Source organism: Filicampus tigris, chromosome 4 (genome assembly GCF_054856515.1).
Source record: "Filicampus tigris isolate MCC_2025a chromosome 4, RoL_Ftig_1.0, whole genome shotgun sequence".
Classification (NCBI taxonomy): domain Eukaryota; kingdom Metazoa; phylum Chordata; class Actinopteri; order Syngnathiformes; family Syngnathidae; genus Filicampus; species Filicampus tigris.
The window spans coordinates 28,286,685-28,302,408 of record NC_141220.1 but is presented as its reverse complement, the minus strand read 5'-3'; the positions used below and the strand labels follow the sequence as shown (position 1 = coordinate 28,302,408).

Genomic DNA, 15,724 nt, shown 5'->3' with positions numbered 1-15,724 from the left:
AATGGCCGCCCCCAGAGATGGCTAAAAACGGGTGGATTCAGCTGCCTAAGTCAGATTTCACAAACACAATATTAATCAGAATGCTGTGTTTCAACTAGCGGGCCTGCATTGAACAACAAAGTGAGTCAAGCCATGAGACGGAAGTCCTCCACTTTTCCCATTGGCTTTCGCATGAGCTGCCATCAAGTCGGTCGGATATTTTTCCCGTTTTTTCCTCAGCTTCAATGTGGATTTTGGTGAAGCTTCAAGGTAAGCTCAGAGATCAACACTGGCTGTTGAATGTGAGACGTTGAATGCGGGTCGCTATCAGCGCATCGGCTCATAAGGCGGCGGCGGCGGCACATCTGAGCGGCGCCGCTTTCATTTCCTGACTGACAGGAAATTGGCACCGAGCGGCAGGTGCTTGCTGCCGTTATCAGCTGACGCGTTGGCCGGGCTTTTTGTGCTCCTCAACACACACACACACACACACATACACACACACACACACACAAACGGCATTCAAAGATGCTTGACAAAATGCAACATCCACAGATGGACAAACATATCATTACATGGAACAATATCATAATCATCGCATCAGTGCAACAAAATGTAGTTTAATGAGAACACTGTTGAATAAAATGTGCCACAAATATAATAATGACATCATAAGTGGAATTCATGTAGAATGTGACGCAAGGACCCTCGGGATCAAACTGCGCCCCCTCCTCCCTCGGCCCCTCCCGCTTCTACTTATTTAAGCGTGGCGGTGGCGCACGCGAAGCGGTTGTGGATTGGCGGACATCCGAACGTTCAGACTGGAGCGTTCGTGGTACTCGTACACTCACTGGTTCCCCATGGCGTCCTCTCACGTGATGAAGGACGACCAGCAGGAGGCGCCGCCCGCCATGCAGCCCGCCATGATGATGTTCTCCAGCAAGTACTGGAACCGTCGCGGACTCTCCTTCGACTCGGCCATGTTGGACCGCCGCCCGCCGCTGCGCCACACCGGCGGCCAGATGGTGACCGCCGGCTTCATCTTCGCCGTCGTGGCGGTCAAAGCATCTGAGTGACTTTTCAAAGTATGTTTGGCCCTGTTGACATTTCTGAGTGTGTGCGTGTGTCCAGTCACGTCGCCCGTCCTTCAGTCCCATCAGCGAGACTGACGGCGGACCGAGTCAGGCGGTGGTGTTCTCACTGAAGAACGAGGTGGGCTGTCTGGTTCGAGCGCTCCGACTCTTCCAGGTGAGACGTCCGGGCAGAGTGGGAGTAACTCACCGTAAATGTGTGCCGTCAAAACGTAGTCTCCGGCCGCTAAATGTAAAGTTTCAAACAAATCCCAAGTTACTGTCGCAAAACGTCAAATGGAGTCCCCACTGAATTTCAAGAAAGTCGTGTCCAGTCATGAATCAAGTCAAAATTGATCTCATTCACTGCCATTGACGAATTTACTCGTCTTTTCACAGCCCAGCCATTCAATCCGAGGAACGTATTTATATTTTTTCCAAATTTTTCCAAACGTTAAAATGTCTGGCAGTGAATGAGTTAAGTCATCCAGTCATTCCATCTGGAATGGAAAAAAACATTAAATGTTAGGAGGAACATCATTTTTTAGCACACTAAATGAGTATATTCTAAAGACCTGAGTATGTTATGTCTTTTGTTAGGTGTTGCTGTTTAGGGCTTGTGAGTGCTGAGATGTCCGAGTTCATAAAGTCAATACTCGGTGCGACTGGAATCAATTCATTGATTTTATATTACTTTTACATCGATGCATATTTTATGCAGTTTAAATCGATTTTCGATAAATCGTTACATCCCTACATGTTGATGTTCAAGTGTTCTTCCCAAAACAAAACAAGTGGCACACCATGTTAGAAAGGAGAATTTTCAAATAAAAACGGGTCAGACTGCTCAAGTCCTGTCGTTGGCGTCAAGTGGAGTTATCGATCAATTTTATCCAAGAAAGTCCCAACTCCGAAAAGTTTGACCGGAGTCCGGAGTGCTTTCTGGTCCTCCGGGTCAGCTGACAGGTGTCACGTGACGCGACAGTCCCCCTTTCACAGGAGAAGCGTGTCAACCTGAACCACATCGAGTCGCGCCCGTCCAAGCGCGCGGCCAACGAGGTGGAGATCTTCGCCGACTGCATGTGCAGCAAGAAGGACTTCAACGAGCTCCTGGAGGTTCTGAAAGATCACGTCAACATCCTGTCCTTCAACACCCCAGCCCACGTCTGGGCCGCGCAGGCGGGTCAGTGCGCCTCGCGCGCTCCGCAAACACTCGGTCGGCGCATCGCTCACCCACGTTGTGCGTTTGTATGCTGCAGATGAGGAAGAAGTTCCCTGGTTTCCCATGAAAATCTCCGAACTGGATCAGTGCTCCCACAGAGTGTTGATGTACGGATCCGAGCTGGATGCCGACCACCCGGTACATTTTGTGTGTGTGTGTGTGTGTGTGTGTGTGTGTGTGCGGGTGTGTGTGTGTGTGTGTGTGGAGGATGAAGAGTCCCTGAAAACCTCAAACCACTGTCCTAGCTTTTCCCGTCCTCCCGGCTTGTAGTCTTGAAACTATTTTTCATTTTATTTTTTTTTTACTCGTCAGGGCTTCAAAGACGAGCTCTACCGCCAGCGGCGCAAGTATTTTGTGGAGGTGGCCATGAAGTACAAGTTGTAAGTGCTCGTCATCTCCAACTGCCACCAAGAGTCAAATCTCTTTTTGGGCGGACTTTTTGGCGGCCGGTTGTTTATTTGCAGCGGTCAGCCCATCCCCCGCATCGAGTACACCCCGGAGGAGGTGCACACGTGGGGCGTGGTCTTCGGGGAGCTCAACAAGCTGTACCCCACTCACGCCTGCAAGGAGTACCTGAAGAACCTGCCCCTGCTCAGCAAGCACTGCGGCTATCGCCACGACAACATTCCTCAGCTGGAGGATGTCTCGCACTTCCTCAGAGGTGGCCCCGCTCACGTCGCCCCCACTCGTGCCAGCTCCACTCACGTCCATCCCGGTCGTTTCACCCCCAGCCATCTCGCTCCCACTCACAGCACATTCTATCGCCGTCCAGTTGCTTTCAAAGTCAAAGCGGGCCACCTTTGCTGTGTTCCAGAGAAATCCGGTTTCACCGTGCGACCGGTGGCAGGTTACCTGTCGCCCCGAGACTTCCTGGCGGGTTTGGCCTACCGAGTCTTCAACTGTACGCAATATATCCGCCACAGCACCGACCCGCTCTACACGCCTGAACCGTGAGCCGGCCTGCCCTTTGCCGCACCGCAATCATTTTGGCAATACGAAACCGCTCGAGTGAACCGCTTCGGGGTGTTCGGTGACTCGACGACAACGAGTGTTTATTTTTTGGAGCCGTGCCGTGTTTCAGGGACACGTGTCACGAGCTTCTGGGTCACGTTCCTCTGCTGGCTGATCCGAAGTTTGCTCAGTTTTCTCAGGAGATCGGTCTGGCGTCTCTGGGAGCTTCGGATGACGATGTGCAGAAACTGGCCACAGTGAGTACTGTGGACGCATGACAGCATTCCACGGTCTTCTCTCCTGTCTTTGTGGTGACGTGTGTGCGTGTGTGTGCGCTTGCGTGTTGCCAGTGTTACTTCTTCACTATTGAGTTTGGCCTCTGCAAGCAAGAAGGTCAGCTGAGAGCCTATGGTGCCGGTTTGCTGTCATCCATTGGAGAACTTAGGGTGATACACACACACACACACACATTAGGTGTAGACACACACATAAAATGCATCAAGAAAAAAGTGATCAGCTGACTCCAAATATCTCAATGATCTTTGAACCCTCTTGACTGAGCTTGGATTCCAAATGAAACAGTTTCCTTTCGAGAAGTCTGAAAAGACAACGATGGGCGTGGCCTAGCTTCTGTTTTTTTGTTGTTGTTGTTTTTGTTTTTTTTCAAGCATGCCTTGTCAGATCAGGCCTGCGTGAGGCCCTTTGAGCCCAGGACCACCTGCAAGCAAGAATGTCTCATCACCACATTCCAGGACGTTTACTTTGTCTCTGACAGTTTTGATGAGGCCAAGCAGAAGATGCGGTACATTTACGACATTAGTCCACGTTTGTTTCCCGGCAAGCTGCCATGCCTTCCAGTCCAGCACTGACTTGTTCGCGTGAAATAAATACAAATGAACGCGCCCTCTCGTTGTTTTTCAGAGAGTTTGCCAAAACCATCAAGCGTCCGTTCTCGGTGTACTACAACCCGTACACGCAGAGCGTGGACCTCCTCAAAGACACGCGCAGCATCGAGGACGTGGTGCAGGACCTCCGCAGCGACCTGACCACCGTGTGCGACGCTCTGGGCAAGATGAACACCTACATGGGGATTTGACCGCCACCCCGTGCGCCTCAAGAGCCCTTCACCACATTCGAATGGAATCGAACGAACAGGGGCTTTATTATCCGCGGAAGACTAAATATTGAAGATGATGTATTGGACACCACATGATACACATCAGCAAAGCCGACAGTATATGTTTACAAGAGGGCCAGTCAAGTGTTAGCAACACAGCCATACTCCATTGCATTTCATACTGTACATGATTTGAATAACTCGTATAAGTAGGTATCAAATAAATGTGTCATTCTGACTAAAAACAATTGCTTTTGTTCATCAGTGTCTTGGGAACAAGATCCGGGTGGGGGGGGGGCCCTTGGGAAGCGAGGGGTCGCCCTAAAATTGACCCTAAAATTGATTGGTTAATCAAAATGTATTTATTCATTTTTTAAAAAAAATATTCATTTCATCAAATCATTTCTTGGCTGATTTTATTTAATAACGACACAAATAAGCAGTTGGATGTATACTTTTAATAATGAATTTTATTTGTGACGAATTTCTTGGCACTCAAGGACCTAGTAGAATATATATTATATTCAATAGAACAATAAAGCGGTTAAGATAATGGATGGATGGATAAATAATGGAATGAAAGAAATGAATTTCAAAACAACATGAAGAGGAATAGCAAATGAGGTGTAATGGAGGCAATGACCAGTGGAGAGCAGCAATGAGCTCTTTTCACGAGAATTCGACGAAGAAGAAGAAGTAAAGCAGAGAAAGGATGCGGATTGTTGTCACTGGCAACGCTCTTCAATGAGAACCTCGCGCGGGCTGAAAAAGTCGTCCAACACATTGGGTACATCGTGTTTTTTTTTTTTGTTTAGAAAAAAAAAACGTATTTCCAACATGGATGATTAGTGCGTGTATAAATGTGCCAGTCTAAGAGGGAGCTGGCTGCTAGTTGGCGAATGCTAACATTGGAGCTTTGAGATCCGCCACAATCTTTTTCTTCTTCTTTTTCAGCACGTCTGAATTTGGTACTCATGAATGTAACATTGACCAGCCTCTGTAAAAATTTCATGTTCGTCTGGCTTTTGTTTCAAGCGTGAAAGATGTCTTTTCTACTGGATGACACGGCAGTACACGAACCTGTCAAAGACATCAGCCACACTCTCAGAACAGCTCAAGGTCTGTCTTGATGTGTGTGGATGTCGTTTTGGTTGTGGGCGGAGAAAGAAACGGGGCGAATACATCTCCATCTTCCTGTTCTCTCATCAGATTCCCACAATGTGCGGGTGCGAGTGGACGTGTCGCGGGTGTCCAGGAAGGAGTTGGAGGACAACTTCCTGCAGCTGCACGACGACTCGCTGCTCCTCAAGCAGCACATCCACCAACAGGAGGACAAGATCAGGAAGTGAGATGGCACGATTCCCATTTTGCTCGTCTTTTCCCTCACACGCCGTTTTTGTGGCACCTCGCAGGCTGGGCACCAAGTTGCTCAGGCTGGTCAAGGACCGCCGTCGCATGGAGCAGCTGGCCGGGGGAGGCGGTGCCCCGACGACGCCCGGGCGGAGGGACGCGGAGAAGGAGGACTTGGTGGACGAGTTCCAGGAGAAGGTGCGTGCGCTGGAGGCAGACAACGAGAAGCTGAAGCAGCGTCTGTTTGTGGCCAAGCGGCAGCAGCAGCTCGTCGCCTCGTCCCCTACCGCACGCTCCTCGCATCTACGTGTCCAAGCGCGCGCCGCCTCCACTCCCAGGAAGCATGACGACGCCTCCTCTCCTTCGCCCACGCCGCCCAGACGTGAGTGGCGCGTAAACGCCGCCGCGATGTCATGGTCAGACGCAAGCCTAACTCTGGTGGTGTTCGTTCCCCGCACTCAGGCGCCAGGAGCGCGGCGGGCGACGAGCGGCCGACGAGCGGCCAGCCCACGGCGTACGTGCACGCTTTGCTGGAGGAAGCGCGGGAAAAGAGCCGAAACCTGTGAGAGCCTCACGCCGAAGCTGCCGGTGTCATAATATGTTGACAATGTCCCCGATGTTTTGTGTGGGCAGAGAGAACGTGATCGAGTCGCAGCAGCGTCGCATCGCTCAGCTGGAGGAAGAGAAACATGTGACGCTTCAGCAGCAGAACAAGTCTGAGCTCAGGTAGAACTCGCCCAAGTGACGATGACGATGGTGATGATGAGGACGGCCGCGGTGGTTTTTGGGGGCAGGTCGCAGATCAACAACAACGTGACCATGATCAAACTGCAGAAGCAGCTGGCGGAACGTTGCAACGCCATGGTGGAGCTGGAGGAGCGCTTCCTGCAACTGCAAGAGGTGACGTGACGCCCGTTGGCAAGTCAGTCAGTCAGCCAGTGCGTGAGGGAAGAACAATTGATTTTGCTGTTTGGACAAGTCGGTTCATCAATGGCAGTGATTGAGTTCAACGAACATGATGTTCAATTGACGCGTTTGAACGTGTTTCCGAAACAAAGATGCTTTCAATCCACTGCGGCCTACCCAAATGGATGCTTCGACTCTCGAGGAGCGGATCAAACCTCTGACATTCGAGCCCAACGGCCGTGTTTTGCAGAGTCAGCACACGCAGAAGGCGTGCTATGACGCCGCCACGGCCAAGATGGCCGAGCTGACGACGCAGCTGAGGGACGAGCGCGCCAAGAACGTGGAGCTCCGGACGCAGCTGCAGACGGAGCAGCTGTCGCACGCCAAGGTGCAGCAGGTCCGTGACCGGCCTTGAGGACCGCCGCCGTTGCCGCCGCCGCCCACCGCTCACGTCTCTTTCTCGCCGCCAACAGTTGCAGGAGCGCGTGGACGAGGTGGAGCAGGAAAAAGAGCTTCTCAAGGAGCATAACGAGAAACTGCTCAGTAGGTGAGGCGCTTAAACTCGGCACAGGTGATGAGCGCGCGTGCTTGTCAAGGTTGTGAACGTCAACTAAAGCCAGCTATAGTGAATCCCGACCCGCGGCATCGTGACGTCTATGCCGCGTTTCCGTGTCAGGTGTTATCGTTTGTATTCGTATGTGCGTAAAAAAAGCCTTTCAAGCCGCGGTGTGTGCGTGTGCCCGCGCAGCGTGTTGGACGGCTCCCAGCAGCAGCGGTGGAGCGCTCAGGAGCGGCAGCTTCGGCAGCACATCGCTCAGCTGGAGGAGGCGCTGCAGGCCGACCTGCGGGACAAGAAGAAGATCATGGAGCAGGTCAAAGTCGAAGGAGGTGACGACGCCCAAATCACTCCACTTGACTTGTTCAAAACCAGCCGTAGAAGAATGATAATAAACAAATACAGGCAGGAGAAATTTTGTAGTATGAGGGATTACATATCGAGCATGAGTTAACGGACAAGAAGTGCGCCTTTCCAGGCCTTTTCACACTGCGCTTAGCAATGCGCAAACACCCATTCGTTGTGTATGTGGTACGAGGGCCTGAGCACAGCGGTGCAATGGGCGCCGTGCACTTTATAACTGAGAAATGTTCACTTCGATAGAGCCGCATTGCTGTGACATCAGAAGGCGCATGCAATAGGGGAGGGGCCCTAGAGTGGTGTGAAAAGGCCTTTAGAGCCAAAATGACTTAAAGGGGGAAATAACCCAAACATATTTTTTCACGAATATGTTCTATGCAAGCCCACTAGTTGAAACAAGGCATTCTGATAAATATTGCTTTTGTGTAATAAGAGTTAATCCACCCGTTTTTAGCCGCCTCAAGGGGCGGCCATTTTGTCACTTCTGTCGACTGAAATTGACATCACAGTTGCTCAGGGCTCAGGCAACGAGCAATCATGGCTCAGCTTTAGAAAACAGGCGAGCTGTGATTGGTGGTTCCCTGAACCCTGAGCAACTGTGATGTCATTTTCAGTCGACAGAAATGACAAAATGGCCGCCCCCTGAGATGGCTAAAAACGGGTGGATTTTGCTGCTTAACTCATATTCCACAAACGTAATATTTATCAGAATGTCGTGTTTCAGCTAGTGGGCCTGCTGGGAACATATTCTTGCCTCTTTAAGACCCGGAAAAGTTGAACGATGATTTCATATTCTTGCAAGAAAGAACAACACAGTGATTGTTCAAACAAAACTTGTCTGCGCTGTCTTGCGCTAACTGTGCCCGCCCTCCCCGGCGCGTGCCAGCGCTTCCGTTTATGTCACCGTGCTCCACCCACAGCTTGACTCTTTCTTATTTGTTCAGATGCCTGCGAGAAACTGACAGAAGAAAAGCGCAAGCTTGAGGTCCAGCTGGCCGAGCAGAAGCAGGAGATGGAGGAGCTTCGGCGTCGCGTGGACGCCTACAGCGGGGTGAGCCGACATGGGCGCACGCTGCCATCTTGATTTGGCTGGTTTGCTTTTCATTAGGAGCCAAAATTGGAAGTAGAAATGATCTTCAGATACGCCGCCGCTTGAGTGATGTGGAGGAAAAAGATGACGGTCGTAGCATGAAATGTCCTCGCATGCGGGCAAGGAGAGCCACAATGCCCTTTTGGCCATTTTGAGTATGGGACAAATGGGTCAGACATGAATACAAAATGACAACACTTGCAAGGCGCCGCTGTCGACTACGACTCGCGCCCCGGAGCTCACATGCACACAAACTGGCCAACCTGATTAGGCCACGCCCCTTAAAGGCACACATCCAACGCTTACACTTTATAAAAGCAGTATTTTTAAAATTTTTTTTTTACATTCTCCTTTGTTTCAATACAATACAGTTGTGCCCCCCAAAAACTGTCGTTCCTTTTGGGGGAACTGGAACGAATAAATTGAATTTTGAATAGATTTCCCTCACAAAATGAATTCATCTCAGTTGGAGATAAATGTTTTGAGGCAAGAGTAAATAAACAGGCTTGGTCATGGAACGATTGAAACTGGTAAGTCAAGGCACCGGCGTCGGCTCCTGACGCTCGTTTGTGTCGCTCGCAGGCAGACGACTACGGCGGCGAGAAACTCACCGAGGCGCTGCTGCTCATCAAGGTGAGGCGCTGACCACCTAGCATACTAGCATAACACGTCTGCAACATATACACTATGTATGCATATGTATGACATGTGCTTGTGCAGTGCCTATTTTGCAGACATGCACGCACACACACACACTCACACAAAGATGCAACCTCTTGCTTGGGCCTCATCAGTGTCTCCCCCTTCAGGCGCGTAAATCTCAGCAGCATGGAGATTTGAGCTTCCTGCAGGAGGGCCAAGATGGCGCTGTGAAAGAACATGCAGACGCTCATGTGGAAACCATCCACGAGCTGGAGAAGGTCAGGCAGCTGCTGTCCGTGGAGAGTCGCATCAGCAGTGACCTGAAGGTAGCGTTTTTTTCCATAGCTAATGAGCATCAATTATTTGCGTGTTTTCCCGATTTGCGGTCGATCCGGGTCCCTTTAGGCTCTTTATTTTGCCCAGCCTTAAAGTGGAAGACAACCCAGTCAACATCTTTTTCAAGAATATGTTCTATGCAGCCCACTAGTTGAAACAAGGCACTCTGATAAATATTGCGTCTGTGGAATAAGAGTTAATCCACTCGTTTTTAGCCATCTCTGCGGGCAACCATTTTGTCACTTCTGTCGACTGAAAATGACATCACAAGTGCTCACTGAAGATCCCCTGTTTTCTGAAGCTGAGCCATGATTGGTCGTTACCAGAGCCCTGAGCGTTTGTGATGTCACTTTCAGTTGACAGAAGTGACAAAATGGCCGCCCCCTGGAATGGCTAAAAACAGGTGGATTTTGCGGCTTGAGTCATATTTCACAAACACAATATTGATCAGAATGCCGTTTTCACTAGTGGGCACTAGTGGGCATATAACATATTGTTGAAAAAAATATGTTTGGGTTGGCCCTCTGAGGGAAACTGTAACGTCCACGCAAAGATGGACCATAACTCAAACTGGCTAGCTAGCACGCTAATGCTAATCATGTCGTGTGTTTGTAGGCGGAGTTAGACAGCGTCCAGAAGAAAATGGAGTGTGACAAGAGGTCGCACGCGCAGCAGCTGGAACATCAGGCGGAGATGTTGGCCGCCAAAGACGCCAAGATGCGCAAACTGGAAGGTACTGGAAGGTCCTCCTTTCCGTCGCGCTGCCTTTCCATCAGGCGCTCAAGCTCCCGCCACCGCTCCTCAGCTCAGCTGCGAGACGTGGCCTACGGCGCCAAGAGCGTCGACGCTCCGGACCAGGACCAAAGTCCGCCGCTGGAAGACGGAGAGAACCTCGTGGAAGTTCAGATCGTCGGCGCCACCTTGTCGGCGGCCGCCCTGGAGGCTCTGGGCGACCCGGCGCCGTCCACCTTCTGCACGTACGCCTTCTACCTCTTCGACCTGCACGCCACCCCGGTGGCGACGGGCCCGGCGCCGCGCTACGGCTTCACGTCGCAGTACGTGGTGAGCGCGGAGCGGGACTTCCTGGAATACCTGCGTGAGCGCCGGCTGTGCGTGGAGATGCATCAGGCGCTGGGGCTGCAGTGGAAGACGGTGGCCACCGCCGCGCTGGATCTGCGCCGCCTGCTCCGGGACGGGGCGGCGGCCGGGACGCTGCCGCTGGTCGGTGAGTACTTCCGTGCCGGCATCACCGCGGGCGTGCGAAGAAGTGACGTTGTTACCTCGCTTTCAGGAAATTGCGGTGAAGACGCCTCCTTCGGATCGCTGGAGTATTGGATCAAGCTGCGCAATCCCATCACCGAGTCTGAGAGGCTGGCGGCGGTCGGCGGCCATGATGCACAGGTACCCGCCTTCCGCCACTTCCTCAAGTGATGTACTATGAAGCGGCGTTTATCACAGGAAATACGCTTGCAGACCCACCCACGACACAGAGACCGTATAAAAATTGCACATTAAAAAAAAACATTTTTAAATAGTTATATCCCTCCTCCATGCTTTAAACATATTTAAACTTTAGGACACACTTTTAAAGTGGACGTCAAGCCAAACATTTTCTTTACAATAATACTTTCTATGCGACCCCCACTAGTGAAGCACACGGCATTCTGATTACAATTGTCTTTGTGGAATATGAGTTAAGCAGCAAAATTCAGCTGTTTTTATCCATCACAGGCGGCGGCCATTTTGTCTCTTGTTGTCAACTGAAGGTTGACAAGCGCTCAGATAACAACCAATCACGGCTGAGCTCTAGAAAACAGGTGATCCATGATTGGTTGTTACCTGGGTGCTAAGCAACTGTGATGTCATTATTAGTCGACAGCAAGTGACAAAATGGCCGCCCCCTGAGATGGATAAAAACTTGTGGATGCGGGCGCTTGATTCAAGCAGCGGACTTCTGGACTTCTGTTTGTCCAAGATGGCGTCCGGAGTTGAGAAGGAGCTGCTGGTGGAAGTGCGCGGCTGCAGCGGCCTGCGCTCCAGATGCTCGTCGCTGCCCAGTGCCTACGTGGTCTACAAGTGGTTCCACTTCCCCGACTATCCCACCTCCACCGTGCACGACTGCTGCCAGCCTCGCTTCGCCGACGTCAAGTCCTTCCGGGTGGCCGCCGACGGCGCTCTGGAGCGCTACCTGGCCTCCGAAGCGCTCGGCTTGTACGTGTTTGACGACAAGGAGCCGCAGATGGACGAGTATTTGGGCAAAGCCGCCGTTCCTCTGGCGCCGCTGCTCCAGGACCAGGAAATCGCAGGTGGGCACGTCCTCCTTTGCGCCCGTCACCGCGTCTCGTCACGGATTGAATAAAATTCGGATTGCAGCCACCGCCGTACTTTGCTTGAGGATTTACATTTTACAGTCTGTACATGCTTACTTGTACTTAAGTACTTGAGTACTTCTTCCTTTACCTGAGTTTTTAAAAAAAAAATTTAACACAAGTATCTGCACTTTATAAAGTACATCGTGTTACTTGAGTACTTTTGCCACACTCATGTGTCACTTTAAAGTGGAAGTCAACGCAAACATTTTTTTTTTCAAAAATACGTAGGCCCACTAGTTGAAGCAAGGCATTCTGATAAATATTGCGTTTGTGGAATAATGAGTGTTAATGCTCTCGTTTTTAGCCATCTCTGGGGGCGGCCATTTTGTCTTCTGTCGACTGAAAATGACATCACAACTGCTCACAACGACCAATCACAGCTCAGATTCAGAAATCAGCCGTGATTGGTTGTTGTGAGCAGTTGTGATGTCATTTTCAGTCGACAGAAGTGACAAAATGGCCGCCCCCAGAGATGGCTAAAAACGAGTGCATTTTGCTGCTTAACTTGTATTCCACAAACGCAAAGTAAATCAGAATGCCGTGTTTGAACTAGTGGAGCTGCTGGGAACATTCCTGAAAGAAACATGTTTGGGTTGACTTCCGTTTTAAGGCATCTTTGACCTCCACGACTCCTCCGGGCGCCACGTCGGCCATATTGACATCGCCCTCAAGTGGAAATCGCCCTTCGTCCAAAGCGGCAAAGTGCTCCCGCCGCCGCAGAGGCCGGCGGATGCCGATGTTGGCCGCGCGTTGTCCAAAAGCCACGCAGAGCCGTCAAAGCTCCCCGGCAGCGGAAGTAACGACTTTGACACAAAGGTGGCGACGCCCGCGCCGACGACCCTGACGTCCGCCAAGAAGCGTCACGGCAAAGATGAGCCGATTGCCAAGAAAGTCACCTTTCAAGAAGCCCCGCCCCGTGACCTGCAGGTGACCCGAAAGACGCGAAAGAGGCGGTCGAGTGGGCGGGGCCTCATCCGTCCACTTCCCTTTACAGGCGCCGCCGGGCGAGCCGATCCACCCCGCCGAGGAAGATGAGGATGACGAAGAGTCTTTGATATCTGAAGGTCAACTCCTGCTACCGCGCCCGACCTTAACCTCTGACCTCAGTGACCCTCAACACCACCTTCCTCCTGGTGAGCACGAGCAGCGAACTCCAACTCCGGGCGTGGGCTTTGCCACGCTCACGACCATGGAACTTAACTAGCCCTATTTGTTTTTATAAAGGACGCCGTGTGCACATTTTGAGCCGCGACCCGCTCGATGCATTTTGGCAACGGAGACCGCGCGCTCATCCGTTTCATCCAGTGGCACGTGTAGAGTTAGAATTACTGTTAGGTACTGTTGTAAAACACAAAATGTACAGCATATGGCCGGTTGAGTCTCAAACTATCATGCGCTGGTAAACTTCAACCCCAGAAACGTATTTATTGATTGTTTGTGTGAAAGCGTGATTGTATAACGCAAGTAACAGGCAGATGCTTGTACTTGAATATTCATCTTATCATTTGTATAAAGTAATACACTCAGCCTCTGTGGTTCAAATGGAGAGGATTATAACGTGAGCCAATTTTGACAATCTCCTTATGATGTTACTCGACAATCGGCTTTTGATAATGAAGGCTTCCCTGTGAACCTCTGCTGGTCTTCAATGCCCGCTACACTAACAGTAGCTACCAGAAGACTGTCTATTCGCAGTTCAACTTTGTAATGGATGCCAGAAAGATGGACACACGACCGTGGAACCTTTTTCTACCTGATATAATACAATACGATTTTATTTACGTAGGTCTGTCCTCTCCAAAACGATCCCTATTCTTATACTCCTTTTGCAGAGGTGGGCGTGTCAGTAAATTTTGCCGGCCCATCATTCGTCACTCGCCATCGGCCAGGCCACCCGTCCGTCATTGTCAATCCGTCACTCCGCCATCGTTATCTTAACCATGTACGTCGTCGCTGGATTACAGTTCATCACCGCTATCTTTGGAGCATCAGAAACCCGTCACTCTTTTGGCGGTGGCGCAGCGGCGACAGCCAATCGGCGTCAAGAACATACCACACAGACCACAAAAAAGGAAGCAGGCTTGGCCAATGAGAACCAAGATTTAGCAGCCAACACATGTCAACCCCATGTCACCAGATTGACAAGCGATATTCAAACTTTTTTTTTTTTTTTCTGTGGGGGGGACAAGGGGTTCCTCCTCCGCTCTGCTGGAAGCAACCTCGGTGTGGTCATCCCCACCATCAAACACTCGTGAGACGTGCAGCGCGTGTTCCGGTCGGTTGACGTGTGATTGTCGGCAGGTGGTGGCGCGGCGGAGTCGTCGGCGTGTAGACGCAACGCCGGCGTGTGCTCTCCGACCGACAGCGACGACGACGCCATCGTTCACCGTCGGGCCGCGCAGGTCGGCTGTCACCTCGGCAAGACGACCTCTGTCCGGGGTGGGCGGGGCCGGGCGAGTCACATGTGCTATGCGTGTGTGCAGGCCTCGCAGCGAGTGCGCGTGGAGGTCACGTGTCTCTGCCTGGAGGCGGAGTCTCGCTTGTGTCGAGACGTCAACGTGGTCCGACTCTTCGTGGAGTTCTCCTTCCTCGACATGCCCACCGAGGAAACGCCTGTGTCCCTGCCCAAACCTCCCCCAGGGAAGAGTGTCAGCTTCAATTTCAGCAAGGGTGTGTGCGTGTCAGTCCTGGACTAGTGCCGAAGCGCAGTAATGGAGATGTATAATGTATCGGTCATGTGCAGTTCATTCAAGTTTCTTATTGAAGTCTTGATCGGTTGGCAGTCATTGCTGTGGACGCGGCCAGCAGCGCTTCGAGACGGAAACTCCTCAGTGACGTCCTGCGAGGACGAAATCCCAACATGGAGAGGTGAGTCCAACTCGGACTTTCACCCTTGCAACGCTCAATGACTCTTCGGCCTCGTCGTCGTCGTCGTTGTTGTTGCCGGGCAGTATTCGTTTCACGGTGGTGAGCGAGCCGCCTGAGGAGGAGGAGCAAGAGCGCGAGTGCGAGGATGTGGGCGTGGCCTTCCTGAAGATTCCTGACCTGTTGAACCAACCGGACGACGTCGCCCACCTCGACCTCCGAGGTCTGAGCGCCTCGTCGTTCTCTCGTCGTTTGATGATGATGCTGATGAATATTAGGGATAGGCCGATTATCGGCGCTTTGACGAATATCCGCATCGGCCTTTTTAAAACATCTATTGGCCGATAATAAATCAATTTAAAACTGCGTATACAAAGATATGCGAAAGTAAAATTTTCTGTCATTTTGAAATTTTGGAGAACTTCATTTACTGTCGAAAACTATATGGAGCTATTTTTTTCAAGTATTTTCATTTCACAAAAATTTATAGTAATAATAATAATAATAATACCCCCAGAAAATCTACATTATTTTATTTTATCTTTTTAGATTTTAAGGCCAATATTTTCTTTTTTATGGAAAAGTAATATCGGCTCCAAATATCGGTTATCGGTCGCCTTGACTACGAATAATCGGTATCGGCCCGGTATCGGTCTATCTCTAATGAATATCACCCCATGAGAAACACTCCATGAACCTCTGCACGCGTGCGTGCATGCGTGTGTTGCAGTCGTGGACACGGAAGACGGCGTGTCGCAGCTGGGCACTCTGCGTGTTTCATTTGAGGGAGTGCAGACGCTGCGCGCCATCTTGGAAGAGTCCGACGCCGAGCCCGGTGTCGCCCCGTCATGACGTCATGGGCGCGCATCCCCTGAAGCTGATGACGCTGGTCATGTGACAAGCTAGCA

At 51.2% G+C, this 15,724-nt stretch overlaps 2 protein-coding genes across 6 annotated transcripts; both read left to right on the top strand.

Annotated features, from left to right (window-relative positions):
* The first annotated feature begins 102 nt into the window (after positions 1-102).
* LOC147149272 (tryptophan 5-hydroxylase 2-like) lies at positions 103-4,572 on the top strand. 3 transcript variants are annotated; one of them, XM_086027733.1, is made up of 12 exons: positions 103-120; positions 220-249; positions 864-1,004; positions 1,111-1,227; positions 2,049-2,232; positions 2,309-2,409; positions 2,584-2,651; positions 2,736-3,221; positions 3,353-3,479; positions 3,573-3,668; positions 3,891-4,024; positions 4,144-4,572. In XM_086027733.1, the coding sequence occupies exons 3-12, from the start codon at positions 891-893 to the stop codon at positions 4,316-4,318; spliced, it is 1,602 nt and encodes a 533-aa protein (XP_085883859.1). In that variant the 5' UTR covers positions 103-120; positions 220-249; positions 864-890; the 3' UTR covers positions 4,319-4,572. The 3 variants fall into 3 exon arrangements, with proteins under 3 accessions (XP_085883859.1, XP_085883860.1, XP_085883858.1); XM_086027734.1 differs by lacking the exons at positions 103-120; positions 220-249 and having other exon boundaries at positions 784-1,004; positions 2,736-2,932; positions 3,086-3,221; XM_086027732.1 differs by lacking the exons at positions 103-120; positions 220-249 and having other exon boundaries at positions 784-1,004.
* Positions 4,573-5,014: 442 nt separating this feature from the next.
* On the top strand, positions 5,015-15,694 carry rpgrip1l (RPGRIP1 like). 3 transcript variants are annotated; one of them, XM_086028846.1, is made up of 24 exons: positions 5,015-5,126; positions 5,375-5,458; positions 5,549-5,684; positions 5,752-6,071; positions 6,152-6,251; positions 6,323-6,415; positions 6,484-6,589; positions 6,846-6,992; positions 7,069-7,142; positions 7,344-7,483; positions 8,456-8,562; positions 9,184-9,234; positions 9,411-9,569; positions 10,195-10,312; positions 10,385-10,804; positions 10,871-10,980; positions 11,555-11,885; positions 12,562-12,878; positions 12,946-13,084; positions 14,253-14,353; positions 14,435-14,621; positions 14,735-14,819; positions 14,903-15,039; positions 15,547-15,694. In XM_086028846.1, the coding sequence occupies exons 2-24, from the start codon at positions 5,383-5,385 to the stop codon at positions 15,666-15,668; spliced, it is 3,576 nt and encodes a 1,191-aa protein (XP_085884972.1). In that variant the 5' UTR covers positions 5,015-5,126; positions 5,375-5,382; the 3' UTR covers positions 15,669-15,694. The 3 variants fall into 3 exon arrangements, with proteins under 3 accessions (XP_085884972.1, XP_085884971.1, XP_085884974.1); XM_086028845.1 differs by having other exon boundaries at positions 14,253-14,621; XM_086028848.1 differs by lacking the exon at positions 15,547-15,694 and having other exon boundaries at positions 14,435-14,625.
* The last annotated feature ends 30 nt before the right edge of the window (positions 15,695-15,724 follow it).

Bases quoted from the DNA above. Each gene is read 5' to 3' on its own strand.
- rpgrip1l (XM_086028845.1), top strand. From the start codon at position 5,383: ATGTCTTTTCTACTGGATGACACGGCAGTACACGAACCTGTCAAAGAC. The intron at 5,459-5,548 runs GTCTGTCTTGAT...TTCTCTCATCAG, and splicing joins CACTCTCAGAACAGCTCAAG to ATTCCCACAATGTGCGGGTG. The intron at 8,563-9,183 runs GTGAGCCGACAT...TGTCGCTCGCAG, and splicing joins GCGTGGACGCCTACAGCGGG to GCAGACGACTACGGCGGCGA.
- LOC147149272 (XM_086027732.1), top strand. From the start codon at position 840: ATGGCGTCCTCTCACGTGATGAAGGACGACCAGCAGGAGGCGCCGCCC. The intron at 3,669-3,890 runs GTGATACACACA...TTTTTTTTCAAG, and splicing joins CATCCATTGGAGAACTTAGG to CATGCCTTGTCAGATCAGGC. The intron at 4,025-4,143 runs GTACATTTACGA...GTTGTTTTTCAG, and splicing joins GAGGCCAAGCAGAAGATGCG to AGAGTTTGCCAAAACCATCA.